Source organism: Natator depressus, chromosome 3 (genome assembly GCF_965152275.1).
Source record: "Natator depressus isolate rNatDep1 chromosome 3, rNatDep2.hap1, whole genome shotgun sequence".
In the NCBI taxonomy this organism is placed as follows: Eukaryota; Metazoa; Chordata; order Testudines; family Cheloniidae; genus Natator; species Natator depressus.
The window spans coordinates 200521214-200538335 of NC_134236.1; the positions used below are offsets into that span (position 1 = coordinate 200521214).

A 17122-nucleotide genomic window follows, 5' to 3' on the forward strand; every position below is an offset into this window, starting at 1 on the left:
GCTGATCCAGAGTTTTTAGGGATCCTTTACACTGCTCCAGACCTCTTACCTGCCATAAAACAGTCACAGCAGGAGGGGAGAGACAGCCTAAGCTCATGGCTTGATTGGGCTAAATGCATAGAGCTGGCTGCAATTTGCATATTCAACTTAAAAAGGAACATCTCCCTTTTCTTTTGTGTCTGTTACTCCCTCGAGTGATACCTGTGCGGAGCCTTTCTACGCAGCGGAATAGCCTCCTGAAATGGAAAACCCAGGTCAAAACCCCTGTGGCTTAAATAAGTTCTCCTTTAAATTTTTGCCCCAAATTAGTCTTGCACATGAGGCACAGACCCCTCAGAAAAACAGCCTTTCATTCCAGCAAATTCTAAGCCATGTCGCTTGCACAGAAGTGCCTACACTATTGAGAGCTGATTCCCCTCCACCACATGCCTTGGCACCTGTCTCGAAATGAAGCAATTAGTGAGTGTATGCGTGTCACATCTGAATGAGCTCTGGTGCCTCACAAAGCTCTCAGAGGCAAAGTACAAGCCAGAGGCACAGTGGAGGGCAATTGACCCACGTTGGTCTTAGAAGTAATTTTGTTGCAGTCACCCGTGGATTGAAGAGGCGCAGAGTTGGCCTGGTCTGCTTTGTGCAATCAGAACAAGAAGCCAAGTGGAAGCAGGCAAAAACTGAACAAGAGCTTTCCCTGCTCCTGCGGAGAGATAACAGAGGTAGGTGAAAACTCTCCCCGTTCTTAGAGGGAGCCAGAAGGCGAGCTCCACCCCCACAGGTGAAGGAGCTGTATTCGCGCTCACAGCACGGGGGGAAAGAGAGCTGCTGGCAGAGGAGCAGCAAAACCAGATGGTGGAAACTATTCTCAGGACAGTTTTATAGGCGCAAAGGCTACAGTGCACCAGGATCACTGCGGGTTCCATCGGGTGTTAAATCTTCACTGAGTCCTCACTCCTTTTGCAGCACCGTTGCCTGCTGCCTCACCACACCCCTTGTTTTCTTTCCTCACTTTAATCTTTGTGGGTTTTTTCCCATGCTGCCCAAGGCCACCCCCTTCTCTTTGTTCAAATCCCTCCTTAGCACCCACTGCTTTGGTGAAGGCCAACAACGCTAATGCAGCTGGCTGAGAAATGCTCCTACGCACCTGCCATATACACCAAAACAAAGCCTGGCTGTACTCAGGGTAGGGACCGTCCTACAAGCTGGATTGTTTCAGCTCCATGCTCCTTGCTGCTGGGATGGGTGCTTTGTGCATTGTTCAGCAGCAAGCTACTGGAACTCACTGAGGTCTTCTTCCAACACATTCTTTCTTTAGGAACTACTAGCCAGACACTTGAAGTCTCTGTTTGTGTAATCACATTTGTCCTCTTCCACAATGAACATTCCTTGTAATGAGTATTTTTAAATCCTGTCATGATATGACCATTGGCTTTTTAACCCCCATGTGGCTATTCAACTTCCATATGACCTCAGTGGAAAGGCTGAGAAAGACAGAGCCTTCAAGTTCTAATGTGCCCAGGAAGGAAAAGCAGCATCTCTGTTTCTTCTATTTAAGATGTATTGTGTTAGGGTTTGTGGCGTACGGTATCTTTTAGCCATGCCCTACCAAAGGGAAATGCCCATAGGAATGGAGGAGCTGGCAACTGCAAGTTATGTTCACGGTTATGAAATGGCTCAGCATTTAATCAGCTGTACAATTAATAACAACAATGACGACGATAATAATAATAATAATGGGTATTTTTGGTCAAATTAGGAAGGATAGAAATTGGCCATATGAACAGGATACATTCGTGCAGAGACATTTATTTCCATAGGGATGCTTTGCACTTTAGGGCAAGGGTCTCAAATCACTTGACAAAGTTTAATTCTGCCTTACATCACCCTTGGGAGATAAGTATTATTGTCCCCACTTTTATGAATGGGGAAGCAGACATGTAGAGGTTAAAGAGAGCTGCAGTGTGAAAAGGAGTGGGTGAGAATGGATTTGTGCTGTTCTCTGCTTAAATAATCAGTTTAAATTACTGTACTTTTAAAGTCTTAGTCTGTTGAACATGAATATCCTGTTGGATTGTATGTGCTGTCATTATATGTGACGTTATGAAGTATTGCTCTATATATTACTGACATATGTTGTGAGGTTGGGAACATCCACAACAGCCTTTCAGTTGCAACAAAGGAGTAGCCATCAATAGCCAGACAGCATTAATAGCTCATCAACATCCATCAAGAAAAGAATCCACTATCCCAGAGACTCTTATAGCAGGTAGGCAATGGAGACTGCTTGACCAATGGGGACTGCCTGATCCTTCCGTTAGAGCAAGGATCTTTCCAGCAACCTGGAAGAAAGTATAAGAGAGGGGAAGTGACATCATCACTTGGCATATTCCCCCCTGGAAGAATGTCTGGAAGACAAAGACTATGAACGGGGGAAGGGTGGACCAAGGCTGGAATGTAGTCGTAGCCTGTGTATTGAGGAACTGTACCTGCTTGTACCATTTGTCAGGGTGAGGCACTGTATGATTCAACTCTTGCTTAGACTAAAAGTTTAGGATTTAGAATGCATATTTACTTTTGATTTTCTTAAGGTAAACTATCTCTCACCTTTATGCCTACCACTTATATTGTATCCTTCTGTAGTTATTAAATCTGTTTTATATTTTACCTAAAACAGTGTGTTTTGGTTGAAGTGCTTGGGAAAACTCAGCTCAGGTTAACAAGGGCAGTTGCACGCCCACTATCCTTTTGGCAGAGTGGTGAACAAAGTAATGAGCTTACATTGGCCAGGTTTCTGACTAGTGCAACTCGGTACAGTTCTGGGATACAAGGCTGGGGAGCTGAGGGGAATTGGCTGGAGGTTCCTTATTGATGGTTCATGAGTGACCGGGAAGTCATTCATGTAACTCAGTTGGGTGTGTCTCTGCCTATGGATGGCTGTGTAAGTGCAGTGCGTATCAGAGGTTTGTAGTCTGACATCAGCATCACAGTGTGAGAGGTGATCCACCAAGGGCTCAGCTATTCACAGTCCAGGTTGCACCCTGGAGACCCCATCACAGATACATGCTGGATTTTTCATAAATGTGACTCCTGGTGCGGTATCTTATTTGAACCTGACAAAACTGCTACTGGCAAAAAACAAAATATTGAAAATTAAGGCCTTTATCCTGCATTGACAGAGTGACATAACTTTACTCACATGAACAGTCCTACTGACTTCAAGGGATTGTTTAAGGTTAAGCACGTGCCTTGGTGTTTGCAGTATCAGGAGCTAAAATTGTATTTTTATTAAAAACTTTTATCTTAGTGGCATACAATCTTTTTCACTTCAATACAAAGGTGTTTCAGTGTTAACAATGGGGAGTTAAGTAGGCTTCCACTACATTAAACAAAATTATTGTGAACGTGTTTATACACACAGGCCAAAATTTTCACAAATAGGAGCCCAAAGGTCAGCTGCTAAGCCCATAGTTGGGCACCGAGGTGATTTAGGAACCCATTGACTTCAAAGAGCAAATCTTAATGGAGGAGAGTGGCCTGTTCAAAGCACTTCAGATTTTGTGACTTGTGTAAGTTCAATATATTGGAAGGTTGGTCTGGTTGCGAATATAGCATGTGTGATTTGCTTAACCATGTTGTGGTGATGTTCTTGAGTTTGTGTTTTCTCACAGTAAAGATGGTAACGAGGCCCTGGATGTGTCTTTTTCAATTCAGATAAGCTTTTTAAGTGTGAAACTTCTTAACAGAAAAAAAAATCTTTGTAAAATTTGAAATTTTACTAACAACTAGGAAAGAAACAAGTACAAAACACTTTTGCAATTTAAAACTACAAAATTCAGAAGAAAGTAAAGAATGAGCAAGACAAATGAAAAGTCATTTCAAATGTTTAAAAATCAATTTAAATTAAAAAAGCTTGATTTAATCCCCCCCTTTGTATTAATCTTTAGTGGACTTCCCTGAAGTCACTGAGTGAGTCAGAGGCAGAGTTAGCAATGCAGCCTGGCATCCTGCCACCCAGGCCAGTTTTAACCAATATGTAACACCCTAACAATAATGTCTTTTTATACTTTAACACCATAAATACTCACCCCAATGTTATAATGCAAGGAGTACTCAAATGAGAATAAAATATGTTTGGATCAAAGCTCAAATTAAAACCTGCTGTGTTAAATCTGCACATACTGTTCCTTACAAGAGGTAGAAATCAGTTAGGGCAAGAGCATGTGAGAGATAAATCTAATGCCCAGATTTTTGACGACAGATACATCATATTGTTCTGAAAGGTTGGTAGGCTTCAAAGTAAGAGTTCCCTCACCCATTTAGCTTCCTTTCTAGGAGGAATATTTTTCCCCATAATGTGTACGCATAACTCCTATTAGTGTTAAGGGAAGTGTAGAGAAGCAGAGTGGCCTCCCTCCGACGCTCACAGGGAGGAACCATTCCCAGCCCCCGTGGGGCAGGTGAAGCCAGGTCAGGCCTGCCCTTTGCTCTGGAAGCAGAGGGGCAGAACAAGAAGTATAAGAGGCAGGGTGAGTTAAGGGAGAGTTAAGGGAAGGAGTCAGACACCTCTGCCTTGCTGCTGGCCCCTGAGTGGACCCCTGAAGGAACATCCTGAGGAGCTGCTGGAACGGCCATGTGCCAAGGACCCGTGAGAAATGACGCCTTATGAACAGACAGGGGTAGGAAGTAGTCCAGGGAAATCAGACATTAGTCCGGTTGTGGTGCTTAAACCATGGTCAGCGTGTTTTGGCAGGATCCCTGCTGACCCAGTGGAGTAGGGTGGGCCTGGGTCTCCCTACCCCCTGCTGCCAATCTCACCCCTGGGTTGGCAGCCTATTCATTTTAGGCCAGACAGCCTGTGTTTAGATGCTGTCTGCCCCGGACAGAGGGCTGGCTACAGACTGCCATTGCTCTGTCCTGCCCAGAGGGCTTGAGCCTGACTGTGGCGATTGTCTGCCCCAGCCGGAGAGCTGGGCTAAAGACTGCCCACTGCCCTGTCCCGAGGGACCAGAGCCCGAGACTCTTTACTGATTTACTGTGCTAATCCCCTGTCAATTGGCTCTCAGCAGCTAGGTGGCATAGCAAGGCGGAGTGGCCTCCCTCGGATGCTGACAGGAAGGAACCACTCAAACTCGCTACACTTGGTGGAGAAGGTGGGCACCAACCCAACCCCTGAGGCAAGGGGCTGAGGATGCCCCAAAGACCTCCCAGCAACCGTCTCTGGCCATGTGGTCGAGAAACTGGATAAGTGGCTGCCGGAGAGCCAGCAGCAACAGCAGGCAACCCAGCTGCAACAGCAACAGCAACTCATGAAGTAGCTGGCAGGTCAGCAGCAACAGTTGCTCTGGGAGTTGGGGATCCAGCATCGGGAACAACAGCAGCAGTGCCTGTAAGAGCTGGCTGCCCTGCTGCCTGGTCGCAGTGGCCCTAGCCCCTCTGGGGAAACAACCCTCGCTGTGCTTACCATTCCTGGATGGCTAGCAAAGATGGGACCCGAAGATGACCCCAAGGCTTTCCTCATGACATTTGAGCGGGTCGCCTCGGCCACCCGGGGGCCCCTTGAGGAGTGGGCCACATATCTAACAGGGATGGCCCAATCGGCCTACTGTGGGCTCCCTATCGACGAGGCCCGGGATTATGGGCAAGTAAAGGTCACAGTGCTTAACATGCTGGACATCACCCCAGAGATGTTCTGTGCGGTTCCAGGGGAAGGGGTACCCACCACGTGCCTGACCCCAGATTCAGGGGATATGACAGGAGCTGAAGGACAGCTGCTGGTGGTGGCTCCAGACCAATCAGCATTCTGTCACCGAGGTGGCCAAACAGGTCACACTGGAACAATCCACCCACATCCTCCCACCCTGAGGGAGGTCCTGGATGCTCCAACACTGCCCCACTACTTTAAGTGTGGCAGTCACCCTCATGGAGAACTTCTTGGCAGCAGAGGCCCTTGTCGGGCCAGAGGCCCAAGCCACGATATTGGGGTCAACCCTGACAAGCCTGGAGAAAGTTCTGGCTCATGGGCCAACTCCCGGTCGACCCTGAGGAGTCATGGCAGACGAGGTGGCATTGAACCCTGACACGCAAACCCGATGCATTGAGGGGGACCTCAGAACCTGAGGGCGTCCCCACCCCTCCCCTCGCACACACACTCGCTGCACCAGGAGACCTGGCTCAGACATCCCCAGCTAGGACCCTGTTTCTCCTGTGGCAGTTTTGGACACTTGCAGCAGGAATGTCCCCTGATGGACTGTACCTTTGGCCAGATCTGAATGGGAGAGTCCTGCGCCCACAAGCAGCCTGATCGAAAAAATTACGAGCCCTGTAGTTGTTGGCGGACTACTGGGTTGCTCAACCTGATGTGTAAGACATGGGAGTACTCACCATTGCTGGCCCAGAGACTCGTACAATATGTATTCCAGCGCCAGGAGTGCCTGAACCATGCCAGGACTCTGGCGAAGGAAAACCTGCAAGCTGCCCAAGGGACCCAGGAGTGAAGCTATAACCAGGGGGCACAGTCTCAGACCTTTGAAGTTGGTGAACGGGTCCTGCTCCTACTACCTTCTGAGGAGTACAAGCTCCTGGCCCCCTGGCAGGGGCTGTACGAAGTAATCTGTCGGTGGGGCCAGTAATGTATGAAATTCAGCAACTGGACTGGCAGAAGAAAAAACAGCTCTGTCTTGTCAACCTCCTTAAGACTTGGCAAGAGCAGGGGCGTCTATTGATTGTCCCTTACTCTACTGAGCCAGACCTGGGCAACTGGCCCAGAGGAACCACAACTCAGGGATACCCTCACCAAGGAGCAACAGAGGCAGGCTTGAAGCCTATTGAAGGCCTTCCCTAAGACCTTCACTGCCCTACCTGGCCAGACCACTCTTGTCCACCATGCCATCCTGACCAACCCAGGGGTGTGATGGTTGTGAGGTGACGTGGCACCTCCCACAGTGTGACCCTGCACTTTTGCATCGACTTACAAAGGGTAAACAAGATCTCTAAATTCAATGCGTACCCAATACCCCGTATCGATGAATTGCTTGACCACCTCGGGGAAGCTCACTTCATCACCGCCCCTCACAAACGGCTGCTGGCAAATCCCCCTTAACCCAAGCCTGAGAGAGAAGACAGCGTTTGCCATGCCAACTGGGATCTACCAGTTTATCTGGACGCCCTTCAGTCTCTATGGGGCCCCCACCACCTTCCAGAGGCTGATGGATCGCCTCCTCCTGTAGCCCCATGGTTCCTACGCTGCAGCATATCTCAATGACGTGGTGATATACAGCCGACGCCAGGAAGACCATCTCAACCAGGTGGTGGCTGTCGTATGGGCCCTGTGGGCTTAACTGCCCACCAACCCAAGGAAGTGTCGGATCGGGTGGCAGGAAATGACATACCTTGGATACACCTTGGGCCGAGGACAGGCACGGCCTCTCATTGGAAAGGTTCAAGCCTTGCAGGCCTGGCTACCACACACCATGAAGGGACAAGGGCGTCAATTCCTGAGGCTAGCCGACTATTCCCTCTGACACTGACAGGGGGGAACCACTCAAAGCCTCTACAGGGAGTATAAATGTGCATCCAACAGAAAATTTAGTATTAGAAAAAGGCAACTTGAATACAAACAGCTTACTATAAGTTGGACCAGTATACACACACACACAATGTTTTAAATGTTTTATAATGAAGCCATGAAGCTGGTTCAAGATAGTGATGTAAAGATTTCTTGCAGTCCTATTATCGCTGTTGAGCTGATGGATGGGAATCAAAGCTATATAAATATATACATATATTGACAATGAAGTTTTAAATATTTCAATATATTTGTTTGGGGGGAGTTACTTAATTTGCTTCTGATGAAGCAGTTGCCATTATGCTCATAACAACTGCAATACAAGGCTCAGTAGATGTAAAATCTTGTATAGAGGTAATGGATTTAGGCACCCATAACCCTGGTCTTCTAGGGCCTCATAAATCCAGGACTTAAAAATGAAAATGCGATAGGCTGCTTTAACAAAAAAGAAATGTCAAGAACATCTTGTATCCTGTCAAAACACCATGAAAAAGGGCAGGTAGATGGTAGGGGGTTCTGCTCCTAGACGGGAAATGCTGCTGTTCTGTTTATTAACGATGCTGCAAAGTGCATTCCCAGCAAGACTTTATCAGTGAAAAATCAGCAGGGGATGAAGTTATAGCCTAGGCTGTGGCAGAAAAGATAGATTTACATGAGGGGTGAGCGCTGTGTTTATACTTTATCTGTTGTACGTGCAACATGGGCACAGCGTAAAAGCACTTGCTGTTTCTCGCTCAATGCTCATGATCTCGTTGTTCAAAAGTTGACAATACGCCACGCTTTTCTGACCCTGTTTATTCATGGACATTTAATTTGACAAGCAAAGACTTTTTCAATTCCAGAAACTTTGTCAAACCTGACGCACACACTGCGTACCAATGTTTACCATAGACAAAACTGAATGTTTAGACCAGTGCATATCTCAAAATGAATGTGGCTCTATTGTCCCTCGATACATGTGGGTAATTCCTAATACCCTTAACAGGATTTATGCAACGCACTAAGGAGAGAAAAGCAGAGAGTCATCAGTTTTCTAAGCAGACTCTTCTCCTATACCTATGGGGACAGATCCTCTACGGGTGTCTACTTGACTTCCATGAAGATATGACAACTGCATTTACACAGGTTGAGGATCTGCCCCATGATATGTTCAAATAATTCCGACTGAGGATAAGAAAGCGACCTCCTAAGTAATTCCCAGTATAAAATTATGCTATGGCTATTTAGATTACTTACTTTTTGATATCTCAAATGACTCAAACTTCACTGGCTGTATGTAGTTCACCAGGTTAGACATTTCTTCCGTGGCCATGGCTTCACTGCCAGCAGTGCCCTAGAACAAGGAGACAAGGCAAGACTTTGTGTTTATTGCATATCAAAGGTCACTGGTGGGATTTCTATAAAGTAGACTTTATATATCTAAGACTCCAAGTGTCCATTACCTGCCACAGCAAAGTCAATGGGAGCTTTACCATTTACTTTAGTGGGTGTGGGATCAATGTCCAATAGATCATTATTCATTTGTATATGCACATTATCTGGCCTATTTCCCTTTGATATGGGGCTTGGCTCATCCGCTTTAGGCTCCTCATCTAGAGGAAGGGAGTCGTTTTTGTTTGTTTTTGTTAACAGGGTGTTAAGCAATGAAATTCACTCTGAAAGTCGTGAAACTCATTGAGGGAAGGAGGAATTTCAAGGGGACAAAAGGAAATACATGTGAAATAGTCTTAATGAGCCTCGTGGGAGTTTCACAGATTTATATGGATGAGCACAGATGGGGCTGGATGTTCTGCATCCGAGGGTGCTAAAGGAGTTGGTGGATGTGATTGCAGAGCCGTTGGCCATTATCTTTGAAAACTCATGGCAATCGGAGGAGGTCCCGGATGACTGGAAAAAGGCTAATGTAGTGCCCATCTTTAAAAAAGGGAAGGAGGAGGATCCGGGGAACTACAGGCCAGTCAGCCTCACCTCAGTCCCTGGAAAAATCATGGAGCAGGTCCTCAAGGAATCAATTCTGAAGCACTTAGAGGAGAGGAAAGTGATCAGGAACAGTCAGCACGGATTCACCAAGGGCAAGTCATGCCTGACTAATCTAATTGCCTTCTATGATGAAATAACTGGCTCTGTGGATGAGGGGAAAGCAGTGGATGTGTTGTTTCTTGACTTTAACAAAGCTTTTGATATGGTCTCCCACAGTATTCTTGCCAGCAAGTAATATGGGCTGGATGAATGGACTATAAGGTGGATAGAAAGCTGGCTAGATTGTCGGGCTCAACGGGTAGTGATTAATGGCTCCATGTCTAGTTGGCAGCAGGTATCAAGCGAAGTGCCTCAAGGGTCTGTCTTGGGGCCGGTTTTGTTCAATATCTTCATTAATGATCTAGAGGATGGCATGGACTGCATCCTCAGCAAGTTTGCAGATGACACTAAACTGGGAGGAGTGGTAGATATGCTGGAGGGTAGGGATAGGATACAGAGGGACCTAGACAAATTAGAGGATTGGGCCAAAAGAAATCTGATGAGGTTCAACAAGGACAAGTGCAGAGTCCTGCACTTAGGACGGAAGAATCCAATGCACCGCTACAGACTGGGGACCAAATGGGTAGGCAGCAGTTCTGCAGAAAAGGACCTAGGGGTTACAGTGGACGAGAAGCTGGATAGGAGTCAACAGTGTGCCCTTGTTGCCAAGAAGACCAATGGCATTTTGGGATGTATAAGTAGGGGCATTGCCAGCAGATCGAGGGACATGATCATTCCCCTCTATTCGGCATTGGTGCGGCCTCATCTGGAGTACTGCGTCCAGATTTGGGCCCCACACTACAAGAAGGATGTGGACAAATTGGAAAGCGTCCAGTGGAGGGCAACAAAAATGATTAGGGGACTGGAACACATGATTTATGAGGAAAGGCTGAGGGAACTGGGATTGTTTAGTCTGCAGAAGAGAAGAATGAGGAGGGATTTGATAGCTGCTTTCAACTACCTGAAAGGGGACTCCAAAGAGGATGGATCTAGACTGTTCTCAGTGATAGCAGATGACACAACAAGGAGTAATGGTCTCAAGTTGCAGTGGGGGAGGTTTAGGTTGGATATTAGGAAAAACTTTTTCACTAGGAGGGTGGTGAAGCACTGGAATGCGTTACCTAGGGAGGTGGTGGAATCTCCTTCCACAGAGGTTTTTAAGGTCAGGCTTGACAAAGTCCTGGCTGGGATGATTTAGTTGGGGATTGGTCCTGCTTTGAGCAGGGGGTTGGACTAGATGACCTCCTGAGGTCCCTTCCAACTCTGATTATTCTATGATTCTATGAAGAGGAGACCTTACCACTCTATTTAAAAGCTAAATCACGTAGCTGGTATTTTAATACTTTATACATGCCTATAAGATTCCTGGGGAACAGACTGCCTTATCTTATCTTCTGAAAAGTGCCGAGCACATTGTGAGCACCCATATAAATTAATAATAATAAATGTGTCTCCTACAGATTTCACCACAGAGCTGTCACAGCATAGCTATATATAAGCTGCATATATATATATAGAGAGAGAGAGAGAGATACACACATATATACATACATATATATGTATATATGTATATACACAAATATATGAAAGAAGTAGCTGTCTAAAACTGATTCATTATATCTTATTTTACTAACTTACTAACTAAATAACTTATTTAAGTTAAAATATGAATAAAGTGAGCAACAGTGTACACGTGTTGTTCAAGAATTCTTTTAGGACTATTGGCAAATATTTCTAAAGTTTGTATTATGTTTTAAGGGCATGTCTTCCTTTCTCCACTAGATGGCAGTCCAACACTTAGTAATGCAAGCCAAATTAAAGGACCAGAATCACCCCACCGCTATTTCAAAATATTTAAATCCTTACTTCATCTGTTGACGATTTTTTGCAGTCATCATCATAGTCATCGTCATCGTCACTCTCGATCTCTGCTTCTCCTGCAACATTTTAATTACAATACAATTATTGGCTGAAACGATTATAAATACCAAGACTATTCTTGATAGACACCTTCAAGTGCTGTTGCTTTAGAGGGTTCCACATTTTAGGGGGACTGCCTCTTATATAACACACCAAATTCTCTGTCTTGAGTGGTTTAGCCATCCTCAACATCACTGACTTACTCTGGGGAATTTGCCTATCAAACAAACAACCCCTTTGTGTCTTTGTAAAGGACTTTTGTGGTCAACAAAACAGTGATTCAGAACAGCAGTTTAGATGTTAGAATAATGAACTAAAAAAAAGAAAAAAGAATGCTGCATTTTGATAGTCCGCGCATATACAATATACAATATCACATATTATTAACCAAGGATAGTCCAATGGTTAGGACTTGGCTGATTTGAGTTCAAGTCTCTCCTCTGCCACACACTTCCTGTGTGATGTTGGGCAAGTCACTTACCTTTTTCTTTATGCCTCAGTTCTCTATCTGTAAAATGGGGATAATAGCACTTCCCTAAGGGTGTTGTAAGGATAAATACATTAAAGATCCTGAGAAACCGTGGCAATGGAGGCTATATAAGTACCATTACTTAGACTGTAACGTCTTTGTTTGTACAGTGCCTAGCACAATGGGGCTGCATTCTCCATTAGTCCTTATGCACTACTGTAATAAATTTAGTTATTACTACTAACAACAATGTACTTATTCAATAAATAATATTTTGGGTTAAATTAAAATATTTAATATTTTTATCATAATATATTGAAAATTGTGAGGCAGATACTCAGCTGCTGTCAACTGGCAATAGTTCCTTTGATTTCAATGGAGCTATTTCAATGTACATCAATTGAAGTTCTGTCCCTGCATGTTTTTCTAGCCCTCAGCTCTGAGGTGGCATATCACACACTCACCAGCAGAGGGGAATGCAAACTAAACAATGTGAAGAAGCTGCTTAAATATCATTCTTTTTCTCAAAAAGTACTGAATGAGTAGATGAGACTGAATCACATAGATTTAAGCCTTGTTCTCAGTTATTTTATATCAATTTAAACCCTATTGGCAAGACAGATTAATTTGTTACTAAATCAAAGAAACATTTTCCCCCTAAACAAAATAGTCTTATTATAGTGCTTTCCAGAAACAATCACGTTCAACAAAAATTGCAGCCTTATCTTTCTCCTTAGAAATTTCTACTGTAGGTTTTACTTTCAGAAAGAAGCCATCAAAACTGAGCTTTAACTTACGCGCAGATCCCTAGATGGACCTGCTAGGTCAGTATGTTTTATTACAGGCTGCATAAATCTTTTTATTTCACAACCTTTTGCCCACTGTTTTCACTTTTCTCAGTTAACCATGGCAAAGCAATTTTCTTTTGGCATCAGGAACGGCTAACATCCTTGCCTGCTGCAAAAACAAATTGCAATGTGAGAATTCATCCACAATGCCACAATCTTCCTCCTTGGGGGGAAGAGGTAATTCAGTCCTGATTCTTCATCTCAATTCATGGCCTGATTCAAAGCCCACCGAAGTCAACGTAATGACCTCTGTTGACTATGTAGAGCATATATAATGAAAGCAACGTGGGCTACTTTCTCAGTCGAGCTATGATTCCCCAAGCTGGGTTTTCTCCCAGACACTGGTGTTGATATGCCATGCCTTTATTCATGAACAAATCTTTGTTTGAACATTTCATTGAAGAAAATAACATGATTGCTCAACAGGCTCAGGGGATAGTTTGGGGGAACTTTAATGTATTGCTAAGAGCCTGAAGTGTTCTTGCTGGATTTGCAGTAACAGCCACTGGCTATGAATCTCTTAATTTATTCATTTAGATTAGCAAAAAGCACTTCCTAGAGTCCATTAAACGAGAAGAAGAGGCAGATTATGGCAAACTTTTTGCCCTGCTGAGATTAGTATATATTGGTGGCAACCATTGGTTGGCAGCTTATCACCACCAGATGTGTCCATGGAGGGAAATCTGCAACATATTACCTATTTATTTGAAAAGGTTTAACTGAAAAATCCCAATTAGATCAATTCTCACTTACAAAAGTTCTCCTAGGACAGCATAAGCTGCAGCTGTGAACACTCTGTTTGCCAGAAGCTGGGAATAGGCAACAAGAGATGGATCACTTGATGATTACCTGTTCTGTTCATTCCCTCTTATGTACATGTAAGGGTCTACAAACAAATACTGCAAATTAATGCAGCTTTAGAAACTACGGGTCAGATCCTCAACTTGAGTTGCCATAGCTCCCTTGACTGTTGTTGTTCTGGAATTTACACCAGCTAAGGATCTGGATTTATGACATTATATGAAGCTACACGAAAACCATGGGCGGGAAAGGCTAGTTGAAAAGAGTCTGACTACAGATATTTGAGCACTATGTATACAGTAAGATAAGAGATGGTGCTAGATACTGGGGTTTCCAAAGAAGCCTAAGATAATTAGGTGTCCAACATTGAATGAAATTCAGAACCGCCTTAGGCCCCTTTGCAAATCCCCATCTGAGTGAATAAAAATTTAAAATTCACTTGTGCAGCTCTGTTAGCGGTCTAAACTGCACCAAAATAGCTCAATCAACTGAAGACCTGCAGGAACACCTTGTGCGGGAAAGCACCTTTTATTTACTCTTTGGATACCTTTCAGTGCTGACATACTTTTTAGATTTAGGAGTTCATTTTATTTAGCTTGTAAATTTAAAGTGGTCACTTGCTGACAGCTGGCAATGCGCCAGCTCCTCGGCTGGTGTAAATCGGCAAAGCTCCTCAGACTATAACAACCCAATGCTGATTCACACCAGCTGAGGAGCTAGCTCTAAAATCTTTAATCTATTTTTACTCAGTCACCCAGGGAGCACATACGCCTCCTTCATCTTCCCCTAGCACTCCTGCAACTCTCTGTGAGTAGTTCCTCTGCAGACCATAGTGAATTTCACCCTAAGAGGGAAGGGTTAAGAATTTGCCCCACTATTTTTAAGTGTTAGCCAGGCACTTAGCAGTTATCCAAATTTTGGCTGCTTTAAACTGTCAATTGCTTTGGGCCTTTATATTAAATAATCCGTCCACGTCAAGCCCACGAAAAACAACCTACCACCAATGTGCGTACAGAGGTAATATGAAAAGGAAACAAAATACCACAATGCTAGGAATGAGATTTTCTTTTTCCAAAATGAAACTCTAATCCAAACCAATTTCTCAAATGTCTGGTGATTTGGCCAGCATACAATGCTGCAGTGACGCTGGTGGGATACAGGCATTTTCAACTCACAGAAAAGTGACTTAAATTGGTTTATAAACCAACGTAGTGAATCAGGTGCAAAGCCTTCTCTGAACACTCTTATTTTGGGTTATAAATAATAATATGTTGCTGCTATATTTTGCTTATGAGTACATCCAAGAGTCATCTTTAAGACTGTCCCAAATCAATGTCAACTAAAGCCAAATAAGCCTAGCTTAAAATGAAATACAAGTCTCCGCACCTTTTGCATCAGTTTGACTAAAATGGTTTTAAATCGCACCTGTAATTAAACGGGCCCAACTTTCTCATCTAATAATAATACCCAGGATTTATTCAATACTTTTCATCCACAGATCTCACAGGTGCTTAACAAAGGAGGTCAGAATCATTATCTCCATTTTCCAGATGGGGAAACTGAGGCACAAGGCAGTGACAAGACTTGCCCAAGGTCACCCAGCAGGCCAATGGGCAAGCAAAGAATAGAAGCTAGGTCTCCCAAATCCCAGTCCAGTGCTTTATTGACTATGCAACACTGCTTGTCAAGGCAAGTCCTTATTCTCACAAGTCCTGTATATCGCTATAAACACATTTAAATAATAGATTTTTAAAAACCTACATTAAAGGAACTTTAAGCTTGCAAAAATCACACAGTCAAAAGTTAGGAAATGGCAGAATTGAAGTTGCCTGTGCTACCTTAATACAGCTGTCTTGTGTGTATGCATAATGATAGTTTTTAATTACATGACTGGCTGACACCTGGCATAGAAAATGTCACCCCTAATGCTTAAAGTTTGGCAAAGTTATAAGCAACGGAAAACAGGGTCTTATAATGAAAAGTGTTAGACAACCTTAATTTTGGGCAGCGCTACCTGCCTATAATAATTGTTTAGGATGTAATCTCTTCAGGGCAGAGATTTCTCTTATTATGTGTGTGAACAGTGCCTTGCACAACTGGGCGCTGATTTCACATAGGATCTCTGGGCACTATCATGATACAACTAATACATGATGATAACCTTCCTGTTTTAAATCTGCATTCAAGAAACCAGCTAGTGACCAACAAGAAATGAAGTATTACCTACTGCTTCCCATTGGCTAAGATTCCTATAATCACCAATTGTACTGGATATTTAGTTTCAATATTATGTTTCTCACTAGAACATAGGAACTTAAAAAAACAACAATTTAATGTGGTTTGTTATAGGAGTGCAGAACAAACCTTAGTGAACTCAGGTAGATAGATATATAGATATATTGCTCTCAAAGCAAAAGCAGATAAAGATACTTTTATATATTTTATTTATTGGAAATTGCTCTTCTACTTAGTTTGCCCAGTTTTAGCCTGGAGCAAGTTTTTTACCTTATTCAGTACAGGAGGTTTACACTAGGAATAGTGTAAACTCTAGCTGCATGAACAGTCTGTACTGTGCATTGCGGGTGGGTGGGAGCAGCTACAGGTATAAAAGTAAGAGTATTGTGTGGTGATAATTAGAGAAATCAAAGCTAAGTAAATGCAAATAATCTACATCCATGTATTGGTGACTGCGGTGTCTTGGAAAAATTAATCCGCTCTCTGCCCAGAGGAATGCACAGCCCGTGCTATCAATTTATTTGTTTTATTTAGGTGAGTAAAATGGAAACAGAGCAGTGTATTTTCATATGGCGGAGTGGGAATTAATGGGAGTCACATGGTTAAATAGTGGTGCATTGAGCTGAGAAATATACCATGAAGTAATACAAGATGTAGGGCCTGATTTACCCTGGCCCTGCACCTTGTGTAGTCATTTTCCCCAATGCAATGTAAGTGGATGTAAAATGATACCATTCTGATGTGCTAGCATTTTACACCCACTTTACACAGGTACATGTGACCCTACTAGATGTGAGGCAGCAGTGAATGGGGCTCTGGGACTTTGAGAGCCAAATCGCCCCCTGCATTCAGTCTTAAATACAGAAGAACCACTGGAGTTTCACTGTGCACGGAGCTAATACGCAGAAAGGCCCTTCAAGGGAAGTCATATCCCTTGCATGCTTCATAGAATCATAGAATATCAGGGTTGGAAGGGACCTCTGGAGGTCATCTAGTCCAACCCCCTGCTCAAAGCAGGACCAATCCCCAACTAAATCATCCCAGCCAGGGCTTTGTCAAGCCTGACCTTAAAAACTTCTAGGGAAGGAGATTCCACCACCACCCTAGGTAACGCATTCCAGTGTTTCACCACCCTCCTAGTGAAAAGGTTTTTCCTAATATCCAACCTAAATCTCCCCCACTGCAACTTGAGACCATTACTCCTTGTTCTGTCATCTGCTACCACTGAGAACAGTCTAGAGCCATCCTCTTTGGAACCCCCTTTCAGGTAGT

The 17122-nt window shown here is 43.9% G+C and overlaps 1 protein-coding gene across 3 annotated transcripts in view; it reads right to left on the reverse strand.

Annotated features, from left to right (window-relative positions):
* PLCB1 (phospholipase C beta 1) overlaps positions 1-17122 on the reverse strand; it is a 647792-nt gene that overhangs the window by 140379 nt on the left and 490291 nt on the right. For all 3 annotated transcript variants that reach the window (XM_074949681.1, XM_074949683.1, XM_074949682.1), the window contains exons 15-16: positions 11444-11514; positions 8795-8891 (exon numbers count right to left, since the gene is read on the reverse strand). In XM_074949681.1, coding sequence (XP_074805782.1) covers positions 8795-8891; positions 11444-11514 — 168 coding nt within the window. The remainder of the gene's footprint in view (positions 1-8794; positions 8892-11443; positions 11515-17122) is intronic.